Source organism: Mobula birostris, chromosome 16 (genome assembly GCF_030028105.1).
Source record: "Mobula birostris isolate sMobBir1 chromosome 16, sMobBir1.hap1, whole genome shotgun sequence".
Classification (NCBI taxonomy): Eukaryota; Metazoa; Chordata; class Chondrichthyes; order Myliobatiformes; family Myliobatidae; genus Mobula; species Mobula birostris.
Window position 1 is genome coordinate 78,088,298 of NC_092385.1, and position 16,106 is coordinate 78,104,403.

The window sequence follows — 16,106 nt, forward strand, 5'->3', positions numbered from 1 at the left end:
TGGGAACACTGGAACATGGATAGGTGTGTGGCCGGAGTCAGAGTCAATGATGCTTGTATGTTGTGGCTTCTTTTGTCAAGCTGGACCTCTTTGAGATCCATTTCCTACTCCCTTTAAAATCGCCAGAACTTGGTACCTGGCCCTCATTAAACTCAAGGGTATTAAAGAATGTATTGGAAGCATGTTGGGATATTAATAGGAATAATATCCAGTATTCCAGGAGATTGCTACTCAGGACCTCCAATGTCCTGAGAGTGCCAGAATATTGAAGTATTACAGTGTTCCCAGCAAATGTTTAATCCTTTGTAATCCTTCATGTAATTACCATGCACACCCTACACCATTTAAAAACTCCACCTTGCTGTAGCACTTTCGAAAACCATGACCTCAGCTCCATAAAGAATCGTAAGTCCACAAGCAAGCAAGCACATTCGAACACCACCTAAAGCAAGTAATATCCCATTCTTTCTTGGAAATTTAACATGATCCAAATTTTGAAACTTCCTATTAAATAGAGCTGAAGGATTACCTTCACCAGATGGACTGGGGCTTTTCAAGAAGATGGTTTCCCATCTTTTTCCCCACGGATAGTTAGAGATATACAATCACCATTAAACTATGAATAATTTTCATACTGCACATAGGAATATAAAAAGCTGATGCATTTCAAATTTATGATAGCAATAATTATATTTCTAAACATGCAATTATCTATAATCACATCTTTATTTGTTCTTAGTCATGTGGGACATATCCACTTACCTGCCCCCAGCTGCAAGTAGAGGATATATTTTTTTGCTTCCAGTACATTTTCTGGTGTTGCCTGAACAAAGGAATCTCTCCATGTTTCAATAGTGGAGTCAAAAACAATTAAAGTAAAATGATCCTTTACATCAATATCTCCCAAGATTCTAAAAAATGCAATCTTTGTCTGTAAATGAGAAAACGATATTCACATTAGCACCTGAGGTTAACAATATTCTCCCTGTTATCGTTCAGCCATGTTAAGAGCTGGAGCAGTGATCTGATGCAATTAACCTTCCTCTGCTCCACTGCAAAGAGGCAAATTATTGAAGAAAAAGCACTCAATGGAAATTAACACTTATGTTGAGCTGGCCAGCTGCAACTCCTAATCCTGCAATCAGATGTTGGACTCAATTTAAACATTAATGTCAGTCTTGCAACAAGTTGAAGGTTTAGTAAAATTGGCATAATCTGTAGAAATAGTACTAGTAAATGTAACTGTGATCAACGTCACTAGTGGTATAAAAATTTTTATTCATCACGATAAGTAGACACTCCTCTCGGTTGTCTCCCATACGAAAAGTACATCACATTTTCAATCCCTTAAGATCAAAGGTAACGGTAAGTGATTCAATACAATTTCAATAGTTACAATGACATTGATTACTTTAATATCTTAGGTTGACAATTCTTGCTTTGGATTACACAGCTACAGTGGCAAACACTTCTGAATATTCAAAAACGCAAACACTTCTGAATATTCAAAAACCTACAGATGCTGGAAATTCAAGCAACGCACATACAAGTTGCTGGTGAACGCAGCAGGCCAGGCAGCATCTCTAGGAAGACGTTTCGGGCCGAGACCCTTCATCAGGACTAACTAAAAGAAGAGCTAGTAAGTGGATGAATTAAAAGTGCAGATTGTTATTAATGAATATGATATAGTTGGGATCACAGAGACATGGCTCCAGGGTGACCAGGGATGGGAGCTCAACATTCAGGGATATTCAATAATTCAGGAGGGATAGACATGAAAGAAAAGGAGGTGGGGTAGCATTGCTGGTTAGAGAGGAGATTAACACAATAGAAAGGAAGGACATTAGCCGGGAGGATGTGGAATCGATGTGGGTAGAGCTGCATAACACTAAGGGGCAGAAAACGCTGGTGGGAGTTGTGTACAGGCCACCTAACAGTAGTAGTGAGGTTGGGGATGGCATTAAACAGGAAATTAGAAATGCGTGCAATAAAGGAACAGCAGTTATAATGGGTGACTTCAATCTACATATAGATTGGGTGAACCAAATTGGTAAAGGTGCTGAGGAAGAGGATTTCTTGGAATGTATGCGGGATGGTTTTTTGAACCAAAATGTTGAGGAACCAACTAGACAGCAGGCCATTCTAGATTGTGTATTGATCAATGAGGAAGGGTTAATTAGCAATCTTGTCGTGAGAGGCCCCTTGGGTAAGAGTGACCATAATATGGTGGAATTTTTCATTAAGATGGAGAATGACATAGTTAATTTAGAAACAAACATTCTGAACTTAAAGAAGGGTAACTTTGAAGGTATGAGACATGAATTAGCTAAGATAGACTGGCAAATGATACTTAAAGGGTTGACGGTGGATACGCAATGGGAAGCATTCAAAGATCGCATGGATGAACTACAACAATTGTTCATCCCAGTTTGGCAAAAGAATAAATCAGGGAAGGAAGTGCACCCGTGGCTGACAAGGGAAATTAGGGATAGTATCAATTCCAAAGAAGAAGCATACAAATTAGCCAAAAAAAAAGCAGCTCACCGGAGGACTGGGAGAAATTCAGAGTCCAGCAGAGCAGGACAAAGGGCTTAATTAGGAAAGGGAAAAAAGATTATGAGAGAAAATTGGCAAGGAACATAAAAACTGACTGTAAAAGCTTTTATAGATATGTGAAAAGAAAAAGATTGGTTAAGACAAATGTAGGTCCCCTACAGACAGAAACAGGTGAATTGATTGTGGGGAACAAGGACATGGCAGACCAATTGAATAACTACTATGGTTCTGTCTTCACTAAGGAGGACATAAATAATCTTCCGGAAATAGTAGGGGACAGAGGGTCCAGTGAGATGGAGGAACTGAGGGAAATACATGTTAGTAGGGAAGTGTTGTTAGGTAAATTGAAGGGATTAAAGGCAGATAAATCCCCAGGGCCAGATGGTCTGCATCCCAGAGTGCTTAAGAAAGTAGCCCAAGAAATAGTGGATGCATTAGTGATAATTTTTCGAAACTTTTTAGATTTTGGACTAGTTCCTGAGGATTGGAGGGTGGCTAATGTAATCCCGCTTTCTAAAAAAAGGAGGGAGAGAGAAACCGGGGAATTATAGACCGGTAAGCCTAACATCAGTGGTGGGGAAAATGCTAGAGTCATTTATCAAAAGATGTGATAGCAGCACATTTGGAAAGTGGTGAAATGATCGGACAAAGTCAGCATGGTTTTGTGAAAGGAAAATCATGTCTGACGAATCTCATAGAATTTTTTGAGGATGTAACTAGTAAAGTGGATAGGGGAGAACCAGTGGATGTGGTATATTTGGATTTTCAGAAGGTTTTTGACAAGGTACCACACAGGAGATTAGTGTGCAAACTTAAAGCACACGGTATTGGGGGTAAGGTATTGATGTGGATAGAGAATTGGTTGGCAGACAGGAAGCAAAGAGTGGGAATAGACGGGACCTTTTCAGAATGGCAGGCAGTGACTAGTGGGATACCGCAAGGCTCAGTGCTGGGACCCCAGTTGTTTACAATATATATTAATGTCTTAGATGAGGGAATTAAATACAGCATCTCCAAGTTTGCGGATGACACGAAGCTGGGCGGCAGTGTTAACTGTGAGGAGGATGCTAGGAGGATGCAGGGTGACTTGGATAGGTTAGGTGAGTGGGCAAATTCATGGCAGATGCAATTTAATGTGGATAAATGTGAAGTTATCCACTTTGGTGGCAAAAACAGGAAAACAGATTATTATCTGAATGGTGGCCGATTAGGAAAAGGGGAGGTGCAACTAGACCTGGGTGTCATTATACACCAGTCATTGAAAGTGGGCATGCAGGTACAGCAGGCGGTGAAAAAGGCAAATGGTATGCTGACATTCATAGCAAGAGGATTCGAGTACAGGAGCAGGGAGGTACTACCGCAGTTGTACAAGGCCTTGGTGAGACCACACCTGGAGTATTGTGTGCAGTTTTGGTCCCCTAATCTGAGGAAAGACATTCTTGCCATAGAGGGAGTACAAAGAAGGTTCACCAGATTGATTCCTGGGATGGCCGGACTTTCATATGATGAAAGACTGGATCGACTAGGCTTATACTCGTTGGAATTTAGAAGATTGAGGGGGGGATCTTATGAAATGTATAAAATCCTAAAGGGATTGGACAGGCTAGATGCAGGAAGACTGTTCCCGATGTTGGGGAAGTCCAGAACAAGGGGTCACAGTTTGAGGATAAAGGGGAAGCCTTTTAGGACCGAGATGAGGAAAAACTTCTTCACACAGAGAGTGGTGAATCTGTGGAATTCTCTGTCACAGGAAACAGTTAAGGCCAGTTCATTGGCCTTATTTAAGAGGGAGTTAGATATGGCCCTTGTGGCTACGGGGATCAGGGGGTATGGAGGGAAGGCAGGTACAGGGTTCTGAGTTGGATGATCAGCCATGATCATACTGAATGGTGGTGCAGGCTCGAAGGGCCGAATGGTCTACTCCTGCACCTATTTTTCTATGTTTCTAAGAGATTTGAAAGTGGGAGGGGGAGGGGGAGATCCAAAATGATAGGAGAAGACAGGAGGGGGAGGGATGGAGCCAAGAGCTGGACAGGTGATAGGCAAAAGGGATACGAGAGGGTCATGGGACAGGAGGTCCGGGGAGAAAGTCAAGGAGGGGGGCGGGGAACCCAGAGGATGGGCAAGGGGTATATTCAGAGGGATAGAGGACAAGGAGGTGGGGGGGACCCAGAGGATGGGCAAGGGGTATATTCAGAGGGACAGAGGACAAGGGGGGGGGGGACCCAGAGGATGGGCAAGGGATATATTCAGAGGGACAGAGCTGCCTGGTTTGATGCTGGCCAATTAACATTACCCTATTGTCTTACATTTGGCTGGTGCATATGAGAAAGTCTCATGGTCACTTCACTATGTAAACTATATCTCTTATCAGCCAGCCCGCTGCTGTGGGCCAGCAGCCTGTGCTCTCTAACCCTATTTGCAAAGCAGTACTGATTACTGTTTGCAATTTACAATTTACATTAAGAATTGAAGACTAGTTCTTGTTTATTATTGCCTGCTATATTCACTTAACTCCAGAATACTCCCTAACAAAAAAGACATTGAAGTATCTTTCAAAATAAGAATGGATATTTTATATTTAATATTTTTATTAGTTTCTAGTTTCTACAATGAACCAGTAAAGAAGAAATTTGTACAGTGAGAATGGATATTTTAAAATAGAGAATATACATAAATAAATGCAAATGTTTAAATTAATTTACTTAGCTCAAGATTGATTAAGCAAGTTGCAATACCTGCTTAAATTTGAGGCCACGCATGGAGAAACTGCGATCAATCACAAAGACGACATTTTTAGGCACTCTTGGAAGATTTGTAGGTGCAAAATGATGGACAAAGTATCCATTTACAATCTGAAATGAGTTATGTAATCAGCAAAATGTTATACAACATGGAGAAGTCAAACCCTTTCCAAATAGCATCCATTCACCTGTATGTCACCACTAGACAGGTCTCTATTGACATCATACTGTAAGATGAAGTCTCCATCCAACAGTGTTTTACCACAATCAGGGCATTTGCGCTGTTGTTCCAGGGTTGGTTTGAAGGAAACATGTGCCTAAAATGAATTTTATTTTTATATTAGGTTCTGAAATACTGATAAAAGGAACATTAAAGAAAAACCCGTCAGGTTTGCAATAGCTTACCTTTGTCTCAGTAATATTTTTTATCAACGCATTTTCTAGTTGTTCCGTTAAAAATGTTGCATGAGCATTAAGGAAAGTAATACCCTTTGGTTCAAAGATATGGGCATCAATCTAAAAAAAAACATAATACTAATTTGTTTTCATTATGTCAGCATATCATTTGTAAAACAGCAATAATAAAATGCAGATGTTAGAAATCTGAAATAAACCAAAAAACATAAAATGCTGGGAACACTCAGCATCTGTGAAAAGGATCTTCAAGCTGAAACATTAACCCTGTTTCACTTTCCATCACCTGATGAGTGTTTCCTGCATCTCATGTTTCAATTGTTAAAAAAGTTTTTGTTTTGGAAAAGTAGTCATTTTACAGACATACCTGGAAATGATTGACAAGCTGCAAAGGCTTTACTTTGATAACCATCTCGTATTTCCCCAACTTGCGTTGTAATAGTTCTTCATATGTTAGTTCAAACACAATTTTTTTGGTTGGTGCAATGTTTATCGACATCTTAAACATCTCTGTTTTCCTTCCTGATGCTCTTTGTGTGTGAGAGCACAAGAAAAGTAAGAAGAGTAGAGTGATCAAATAACATTGCTATTGGCATTTTGTGCAGTGTCCGAAAATAATTCAGCATTAGAAACAGGAAAGCTTAAAAACCCCAGCACATTTTGAGAAAGAGTACATTTGCAAATCTCGCTTTCAATGCACCATCAGGTGAATTATTTTCACAAACTTCACAATTCTCTGCCAATTATTTTGTAATTATAGATGTATAACTTCGCTCTTACTTTACCAAACCTGCTGTCTCTCCCCGGGAAACTGCTTCTCTATACTGCTTCCATGCAGCCTCTTTCTTCATTACCTCTCCAGTGTATAATACACCATTTATTGTCCTACAGATGAAAGCATCAGAAGAATACATTGTTAAACTAAAAGTGATTTAATTTAATGCAAGCCATACACTTGGTCTGAATAGATGGAAGGGACTTTTAAAATGGAAATAAAGTTCTTTTTCCATTATATTCTTCTGTAATTTAATGGGACCATTGGATATAAAATATCAATTCACATGATTGTCATTTTGGGTACTTTACAAAATCTTAACTGCAATGCTTGATGCATTGATTGAAAAATTCAATTACTATGCAATTTATGCTAAATGGCTCTCTGTTTCTTACAAAATAAATACCAATACCATTAGCTTGCAATATCTTTTGGAGGACTCAACTTTTATTAAGTTCAAGTAAAGCTAACATGGAAGGACAATCAACCAACCCATGAACGCTGATTCACTATTTTTGCATCACTTATTTAATTTAATGTTTAAAATATATATTTCTTATTGTAAGATGTAGTATTTTTATTGCATTGTTGCCATAAAGCAGTAAATTTCATGACAAATGTCAATGATATTAAAGCAGATTCTGATTCTAGTCTCACCAGTCAGCTGGTGGCTGGCCTTCCACTTCCCCCAGACTCAGAAACATTCAGCTCTTGCTGTTCAGTTCGGCAGGATGTCCCAGCAATGCTGTACTACCACACCACCTGTTACCTGCAATCAATTTTCAATCTTCAGTTCTTTTTGAGTGCTTGGAAGGCTAAACATGCACAAACAAAGTCATCAGCCACGACTTTGTTAGCCTCAGGTTGAACTATTTCAGTGGTGGCTGGCAGCAGGGAAGCTCTGGGTCTCACTGGAGCTACATTTCATCTCTCTTGGTCATAGGACACACAGATCACCTGATAATAAGAACTGCACAGCAGACATCAAATGGTTTTCATACTGTTCTCCGCCTTAACAAAGGAAATAGCTGATTAATGTTTTCCAGGGTTTCTATATCTCTGACAGAGTTATACAGCACAGAGGAAGATCCAGCTCTACCTCATCATCATCTCTCTTGAACTCTGTACTTTTTCCAAATTCCAGATGATTTGTTTAATATTCAATATTGGATGAACAGAATTTTCCTCCTCTAAACAATGGAAAGATTAAAGCTATCGACTTTGGTCTTTGTCATTTATTCTGTTCATTTGCCATGGTCTCTATCAAATTTCCTGGCAACTGTGAAATTGAGCAGCCTAAGCATTGTCTCTGCCCTCAAGGTAAGATTTAATAATACTATTCATGGAATTACTAAAACCACTTTGTTCCACTTCAGTGACATTGTCCAACTCTACTCCATTCAAGTTAATTATTGTTCTAACCTCCATCTGTGTTGTGATAAATTTATACTTATTTCAATACACTTTTGTTTTTTCTAACTATTTCTACTTTCTGTAAACTGGATTTCATATGTATCTCTGCTAAATGTACTCTAAAATTTGGGTTCACTCATCAATCCAATGTCTACTCACTCAAATTCTTCAGTTAACACACATCAAAGTTGCTGGTGAACGCAGCAGGCCAGGCAGCATCTCTAGGAAGAGGTACAGTCGACGTTTCGGGCTGAGACCCTTAGGAGGACATCTCCCTCCATCCCTCCCCCTCCTGTCTTCTCCTATCATTTTGGATCTCCCCTTCCCCCTTCCACTCTTACTAGCTCTTCTTTCAGTTAGTCCTGATGAAGGGTCTCGGCCCGAGATGTCGACTGTACCTCTTCCTAGAGATGCTGCCTGGCCTGCTGCGTTCACCAGCAACTTTGATGTGTGTTGCTTGAATTTCCAGCATCTGCAGAATTCCTCGTGTTTAAATTCATCAGTTCCTGGTTAAGCAACTGAATTTTATATTGTCTCTCATTTTCAGATCCCTCTATCTCCTTGCATCTTCCTACCTCCAGGTTCTCTATCAGTGAAATAAATTCAGAGATATATCTGCTTCTCTAACCATGGCCTCTGAACATGTATAATTTTAATTGCTTTACTATTCACAATTCTCCATTTAATTGTTAGGACTTTAAGCAGTGAAATTCCCTCCCAACCCTCTCTGCCTTCCCATCCTCTATTACCAGGTGGGCCAACTCAATTCTGCAGCTATGTCTTATGGTATAAAACCAATAAAGCTCAGTTTCTAGTCTCTGCCGAAATATTTCTGTATATAGTTTAGTACCATATATTGTTTAAATATGCTCCAACCTTGAGATTAAAGGTGACATAAATAAAAGTTGTTGTTGTACAATGCCTTCATTTAACAAATGCCTCAAAGAAATTGGCTGCAGTCAGCAGTTATTTGTCATTTACAAAGAAGTCAATTCTAGGCTGCTCCCAGGTTATGACACGGTTCCATTCCTGTGACATGCTTGTAACTCGAAAAGTTTGCAGGTTGTACATATGGCTGCGAACCGAATTTCCACATAGCAGAAGATGCCTGGACCTTGCAACACTATTCTGTCAGTCCTCCCAACAGCAGTTCATATGTATGGGCTCTGCGCAAGCTGGGAGCTTGCAACCTATGGAAGACTATGGCCTTGTTCAGAACAGTCTGAACGTGCTGTTTTAACTAGATACAGATTTCACAGCTCAACTCATGACAGGTTTCAGGTTTCTGATTACCCACAGTAATCACAAATGAAAAGACGGTGTGAACAGGAGTTCTCACACACCTACAATTGTTTCCATAGTTCACAACCACAAGAGGCAAACTGAAAGTGAGAAATTACAACTTCATCTAGATGGTTTTAGCTTCTGTTGGCAAAAACACATGAACTACACATGGCGATCTACACCCAAAAGTGTGAAAGGCATTAAGGTTGGTGACAGGAGATCCACGTCATTGTGTTTTGTCAGAAGACCATTGGCCACTATGTTCCTGAAAGAAAGGGACTTTATATTAGCTACCATTAATCAAAACTAAAAAATGGGTATAAGAATTAGCTCCTTTTGAACTCTGCCAATTGGGAGGTTGTAGCAGACACCCACATGGTAAAGTTAGTGATGAAAGCAGTCTTGGGCAGTTCAACTTCAAAGAGTGCCTCCCTGGATCTAGATGCCCGGTTTATAACTCGGCTTGTTATGACATTGTGAGCAAATCGAGATGTAACTTTTGAATCAATCTTCAAGCTATAGACTTCAACCTTTCCATGATCCTGAAGAAATAAAGGAAATACAATTGGAAATGAGGAATTGCAATGTATTGTTCTATTATGAATAAAGATGTTTATAAAGATTCATTCATACTTGCTCCAATGTGGATCTTTTTATATCATACTTACTGTTCTCAAGTGAACCTGTAAAAAGACTTTCTAGCTGAAGACCTTATGGAGTCATAATCATGGTGTTCTGCAGCACAGATACAGATATGGGCATTTTGGCCTGAGATATTATGCTGACCTTTTGCCCATCTACATGAATTCCATTTGCCTGCACTATGTCTGTATCTTCATAGGCCTCACTTACTTAAATGTTTATCTAAATGACTCTTAAATGTGATAATTGATGGAATCACCTTCTCCGGCAGTCAGTACCAATTATCCATAAATCTCTATATTTAAAAAATGTTCTCCTCAATTCCCCTTTTAAACTCCTTCCTCTCACCTCAGACATGTTCCATCTTGCTTTTGATACTTCTACAATGGGGAAGAAAGATTCCGACTATCAACACTATCTGTGCCTCTTATAGGTTTATGTACCACTATCAAATCATTCTTTAACCAGTTTTAAAAAAAGCACAGCCCGTCCAATCTCAACATTAACTAAAGTCATCCAATCCAGGCAACGTATTGACGAATCTGCTCTGCACCCAGCAAAACCACATCTTCCTACCACGTGGCAAACGGAAGTTCACATTGTACTCCAACTGAGGTGTCACCAGTGCTTTGTAAAGTTGCAACATTTATGTTCTATGTTGTGCCACAAAATCCATCCACAATGCATCTCAGATACCAACTGTCATGCGACAAAAGATGTAAAAGAAAATCAACCCAATTATTACATGCAATAGATTGGTAGGAAGGCTCTCCTATCTGCAATAGACTTGGATACCAATTTCATTTTGCATAAGCCACAATAGACAATCCAGAAAACTGTTCTGACAATTTAGGTTGGATTGCTGTCTAGACCTAAACTGTCTTAACCACTGAACATCCTCATAGCCTAAATAAACCGCTCGTAACTATGACTTCCTTCTCCAGTAAATATTCCCTCACTCAGACCTCCCTCAGCTGTTGAGAAATTAATGTTCATCCAAAGGCAATAAAATTTTCATCTTGATTTCAGATTCAGAATTTTGATTTCAGATCTTAACAGTTGGAAGACTAAAGCAGAACACTTTTTGGATGCAGTTTTCTTTTCCATACTAAGTTACTGGGTAATTAAATAGCAGAGGTTAAAAACTACCACCAAGAAAGCTCACTTAATTCCAATTATCATCATAGAAACATAGAAAATAGGTGCAGAAGTAGGCCATTCGGCCCTTCGAGTCTGCACCACCATTCCGTATGGTCATGGCTGATCATCCAACTCAGAACCCTGTACCTGCCTTCCCTCCATACCCCCTGATCCCTTTAGCCACAAGGGCCATATCTAACTCCCTCTTAAATATAGCCAATGAACTGGCCTCAACTGTTTCCTGTGGCAGAGAATTCCACAGATTCACCACTCTCTGTGTGAAGAAGTTTTTCCTAATCTCAGTCCTAAAAGGCTTCCCCTTTATCCTCAAACTGTGACCCCTTGTTCTGTACCTCCCCAACATTGGGAACAATCTTCCTACACCTAGCCTGTCCAATCCCTTTAGAATTTTATACATTTCAATAAGATCCCCCCCTCAATCTTCTAAATTCCAATGAGTATAAGCCTAGTCAATCCAGTCTTTCATCATATGAAAGTCCTGCCATCCCAGGAATCAATCTGGTGAACCTTCTTTGTACTCTCTGTATGGCAAGAATGTCTTTCCTCAGATTAGGGGACCAAAACTGCACACAATACTCCAGGTGTGGTCTCACCAAGGCCTTGTATAACTGCAGTAGTACCTCCCTGCTCCTGTACTCGAATCCTCTTGCAATGAATGCCAGCATACCATTTGCCTTTTTCACTGCCTGCTGTACCTGCATGCCCACTTTCAATGACTGGTGTACAATGACACCCAGGTCTCGTTGCACCTCCCCTTTTCCTAATCGGCCACCATTCAGATAATAACCTGCTTTTCTGTTCTTGCCACCAAAGTGGATAACCTCACATTTATCCACATTAAATTGCATCCGCCATGAATTTGCCCATTCACCTAACCTATCCAAGTCACCCTGCACCCTTTTAGCATCCTCCTCACAGCTAACACTGCCGCCCAGCTTCATGTCATTCGCAAACTTGGAGATGCTGCATTTAATTCCCTCGTCTAAGTCATTAATATATATTGTAAACAACTGGGGTCCCAGAACTGAGCCTTGCGGTACCCCACTAGTCACTGCCTGCCATTCTGAAAAGGTCCCATTTATTCCCACTCTTTGCTTCCTGTCTGCCAACCAATACTCTATCCACCTCAATACCATACCCCCAATACCGTGTGCTTTTTCAATCAATTTTGGCCAACTCCTCTCTCATGCCACCGTAATTCTCTTTACTCCATTGTAGTACTGATACATCTGACTTTAGCTTCTCCTTCTCAAATTTCAGGGTGAATTTGATAATGTTGTGATCACTTTCTCCTAAGGGTTCCTTTACCTTAAGCTCTCTAATCAATCCTGGTTCATTGCACAACCCCCAATCCAGAATAGCTGGTCCTCCAGTGGGCTCAACCATGAGCTGCTCTAAAAAGACATCTCGTAGGCACCCTAGAAATCCCTCCTCCTGTCATTCAGCACCAACTTGATTTTCCCAATCTAACTGCACATTGAACTCCCCATGACTGTTGTAACATTGCCCTTTTGGCATGTCTTTTCTATCTCCCTTTATAATTTGTAGGTCACATCCTTACTTCTGTTTGGGGGTCTGTATACAACTCCCATTAGGGTCTTTTTACTCTTACAGTGCCTCAGCTCTATCTACAATGATGCAACACCTTCCAACCCTATGTCACCTTTTCCTAATGATTTGATTTCAATTTTTACCAAGGCCTTCCTGCCTATTCTTTCAATACAAAGTGTATCCGTGGACGTTAAGATTCCAACTATAATTTTTTTAGCCATGATTCAGTGATGCCGACAACACCATACCTGCCAATCTGCAACTGTGCTGCAAGTTCATCTATCTTATTCCATATACTGTGTGCATTCAGATACAACACCTCCAGCTCTATATTCACCCCTTTTGATTTTGTCCACTTTGTATGTTGCAACTCATCCTGTTGATAGGGAAATTCTGCCCTATCAGCAGTCTCGCCTTACTACACATTGCCTCTGTGTACAAAAGGTGTTGTTAAGCTGGAAAGACTGCAGAGCTTTATGAGGATGTTGTCAGCACTAGAGAACCTAAGTTATAGGGAAGGGTTAGCCTGGCTAGGTCTTCACTGGGTCTTTGTTTCTTGAAACATAGGAGAACAAGCATGGCACGGTAGTGTAGTGGTTAGCACAATGCTTTACAGTACGGGTGATTCAGGTTCAATTCCCGCCACTGCCTGTAAGGAGTTTGTACATTCTCCCAGTGGGTTTCCTCCAAGTGTTCCTGTTTCCTCCCACAGTCCAAAGGTTGGCAGGTTGGTAGGGTAATTGGTCGTTGTCAATTTTCCCATGATTAGGCTAGGATTAAATCAGAGTTTGCTGGGCAGCGTGGCTCAAAAGGCCAGAACTGTCTACTCTGCGCTGTATCTCAATCAATTACTAATTAATTAAGTAATCATGAGAGGCTTAGTTAAGGACGAGTATTAGAGTATATTTTCCCTGAGTAAGGGAGCTCAAAACTACAGGATATATTTTTAAGAAGAAAGGGGAAAGAGCTAAAAGGGAGCCGAGGACAACAGAGCGTGCTGAGTATATGTAATGAACTGCCAGAGGAAGCTGTTGAAATGCATACAATAATATAAGAAAAACTAGGATAGATCCATGGAGGAGGCAGGTCTTTTAGGAATATAGGCCAAATGCAGGAAATTGCGACTAGCTGAGTGGGCACTATGGTCAGTATGGACTCATTGGGCTGAAGGGCCTGTATTTGTGCAGTGTTGCTCCAGGACTATTGTCAAAGGATTAAACTCCATAGGATCAACAGTTTTTTTTACACTAATTACACTGGCATAAAGGACAAATAAGAACAAAATAAAAGCAGATGACCTTTCAAGTACTTGTACTTGCTCTAGTTTTCAATATAATTACCCTGATCTTTTCCTCTGCACCATTTTCCTGTGCTGACTGAATATTCCTTGATTATCTTAATATCTTAAAAACTATTATTTTTTAAAAAATCTTGGACCATGGACTATAAGACGTAGGAGCAGAATTCAGCCTATCAGTCTGCTCCACCATTTCATCATGGCTGATCCCGGATCCCACTCAGCCCCATACACCTGCCTTCTTGCCATATCCTTCGATGCCCTGACCGATCAGGCAATGATCAACTTCTGCCTTAAATAAACCTACAGACTTGGCCTCCAACGTAGTCTATGGAAGAGCATTCCAAAGATTCACTACTCTCTGGCTAAAAAAAATTCTCCTTACCTCTGTTCTAAAAGATCGCCCCTCAGTTTTGAGATTGTGCCTTCTAGTTCTGGATACCCCCAACATAGGAAGCATCCTCTCCACATCCACCCTATCTAGTCCTTTCAACATTTGCTAGGTTACATTGAGATCCCCATGCATTCTTCTAAATTCCAGTGAGGATAGGCCCAAAGTTGCCAAACATTCCTCAAATGTTAACCCCATTCATTCCTGGAATCTTTCTTGTGAACCTCCTTTGGACTCTCTGCAATGGCAATACATTCACTATGAGATATGGGGCCCAAAATTCTTGACAATACTCCAAATGCGGCCTGACTGGTGCCTTATAAAGGCTTAGCATTATCTCTTTGCTTTTATATTCTATTCCCCTTGAAATAAATGCCAATATTGCATTTGCCTTCTTTACCACAGACTCAACCTGTAAATTAGGTTTCTAGGAGTCTTGCACGAAGACTCCTAAGTCCCTCTGCACCTCTGATATTTGAACCTTCCCCTCATTTAGATAATAGTCTGCACTATTGTTCCTTTTACCAAAATGCATTATCATACATCTCCCAATACTGTATCCATCTGCCACTTTTTTGCACATTCTTCAAATTTGTCTATGTTCTGCTGCAATCGCATTGTTCCTCAGAACGACCTACCCTTCCATCTATCTTCGTATCATCCTCAAACTTTGCCACAAAGCCATCTACTCCACTATCCAAATCATTGACAAACAATGTGAAAAGTAGTGGTCCCAATACTGACCCCTGAGGAACACCGCTGGCCACCTTGAGTGTACTTTGCAACTAAGTGACTACAGCCCTTTCGGATAAAAATTTCTAGAGATTTTCCACCCTCTGGATGAAGAAATATTTTCTAATCTCCCCTTTCATGGCCTCTTATTTCAAGCCTTGTTCTCGTCACCCCAACTGGGGGAAACATCATCACTACTTCTTTCTCGTCCAGCTCTGTAAGAATTTTATGTTCCATTTAGATCACCTTTCATTCATCTAAGCTTGAGAGAATAATTTCAGAGTGCTTAATAGCATTTCATATGACAAAGCTGCCATTACAGGAATCAATCTATTGTACTGTTGGTTAAAAGACTTATCAAGGAATACCTACTTCGTATATCGGTCTCCTTATGCTTCTTTTCTAAAACCAAAGGAGTATATATATTAGAACACTGGCTGTTGAGAAGTAAAAGCAATTTTGTTCTGCCTCCCGTGCAACAAATTCATACAAAAGGAAACAAGAAATGATAAGCAATATTATGATTGTGCGTAAAATTAGTTAAAATCCGGGCTATCAATGATGTTTTAATCTGTGAATGAAACTCAAGTCACACCTAATTAATTAGATCTTCAACCAACTATCAAAAGAAGGAATGGCTACACACATGGTCAATTCTTATTACTACAAAGCTAAAGGGACAGGAACTCTGCTTGTCACAATATAAGCTACAATATAAGAGAAGAAGTCTTCTGGTGCAAGAAGAAACTAATTTTCTATGATGAAGTGTTGGTGGCATTGATTTTGTTCTTAACTACTGCCTATATTAATAATTTCTTAATTTGTTTGAGTCAACATCATAAGTTTGAAGCTGAGAATTAAAATGCATAAAAATATTTTTACATAGAATATGTTTCCACAGAAGACATATTGTACCTTCTTCAGTAACACTTTTAATGGCTGAAGGCTTGTTGAAAGACTCCCAGACCCAACCTACTTACAAAAATAAATCTATATTAGTCATAGTTACAAATATAGCCAAGTTAGCTGTAATAATTTTTATTAGTTTTACATTACCACAGGGTCTTCTGATTCTGTTATTACAAAATGTGCTGATATTAATGTTGGAAGAGACGACAGCAAAAGATAAAATAACATCTGCGTCAT

General features: G+C 39.9%; 1 protein-coding gene across 1 annotated transcript in view; it reads right to left on the reverse strand.

Annotated features, from left to right (window-relative positions):
• LOC140210896 (inter-alpha-trypsin inhibitor heavy chain H3-like) overlaps positions 1-16,106 on the reverse strand; it is an 87,648-nt gene extending 71,542 nt beyond the window's left edge. The window contains exons 1-10 of the mRNA XM_072280161.1: positions 16,017-16,106; positions 15,876-15,932; positions 15,333-15,362; positions 9,562-9,728; positions 6,495-6,599; positions 6,082-6,244; positions 5,706-5,816; positions 5,489-5,617; positions 5,295-5,411; positions 763-931 (exon numbers count right to left, since the gene is read on the reverse strand). Coding sequence (XP_072136262.1) covers positions 763-931; positions 5,295-5,411; positions 5,489-5,617; positions 5,706-5,816; positions 6,082-6,244; positions 6,495-6,599; positions 9,562-9,728; positions 15,333-15,362; positions 15,876-15,932; positions 16,017-16,106 — 1,138 coding nt within the window. The remainder of the gene's footprint in view (positions 1-762; positions 932-5,294; positions 5,412-5,488; positions 5,618-5,705; positions 5,817-6,081; positions 6,245-6,494; positions 6,600-9,561; positions 9,729-15,332; positions 15,363-15,875; positions 15,933-16,016) is intronic.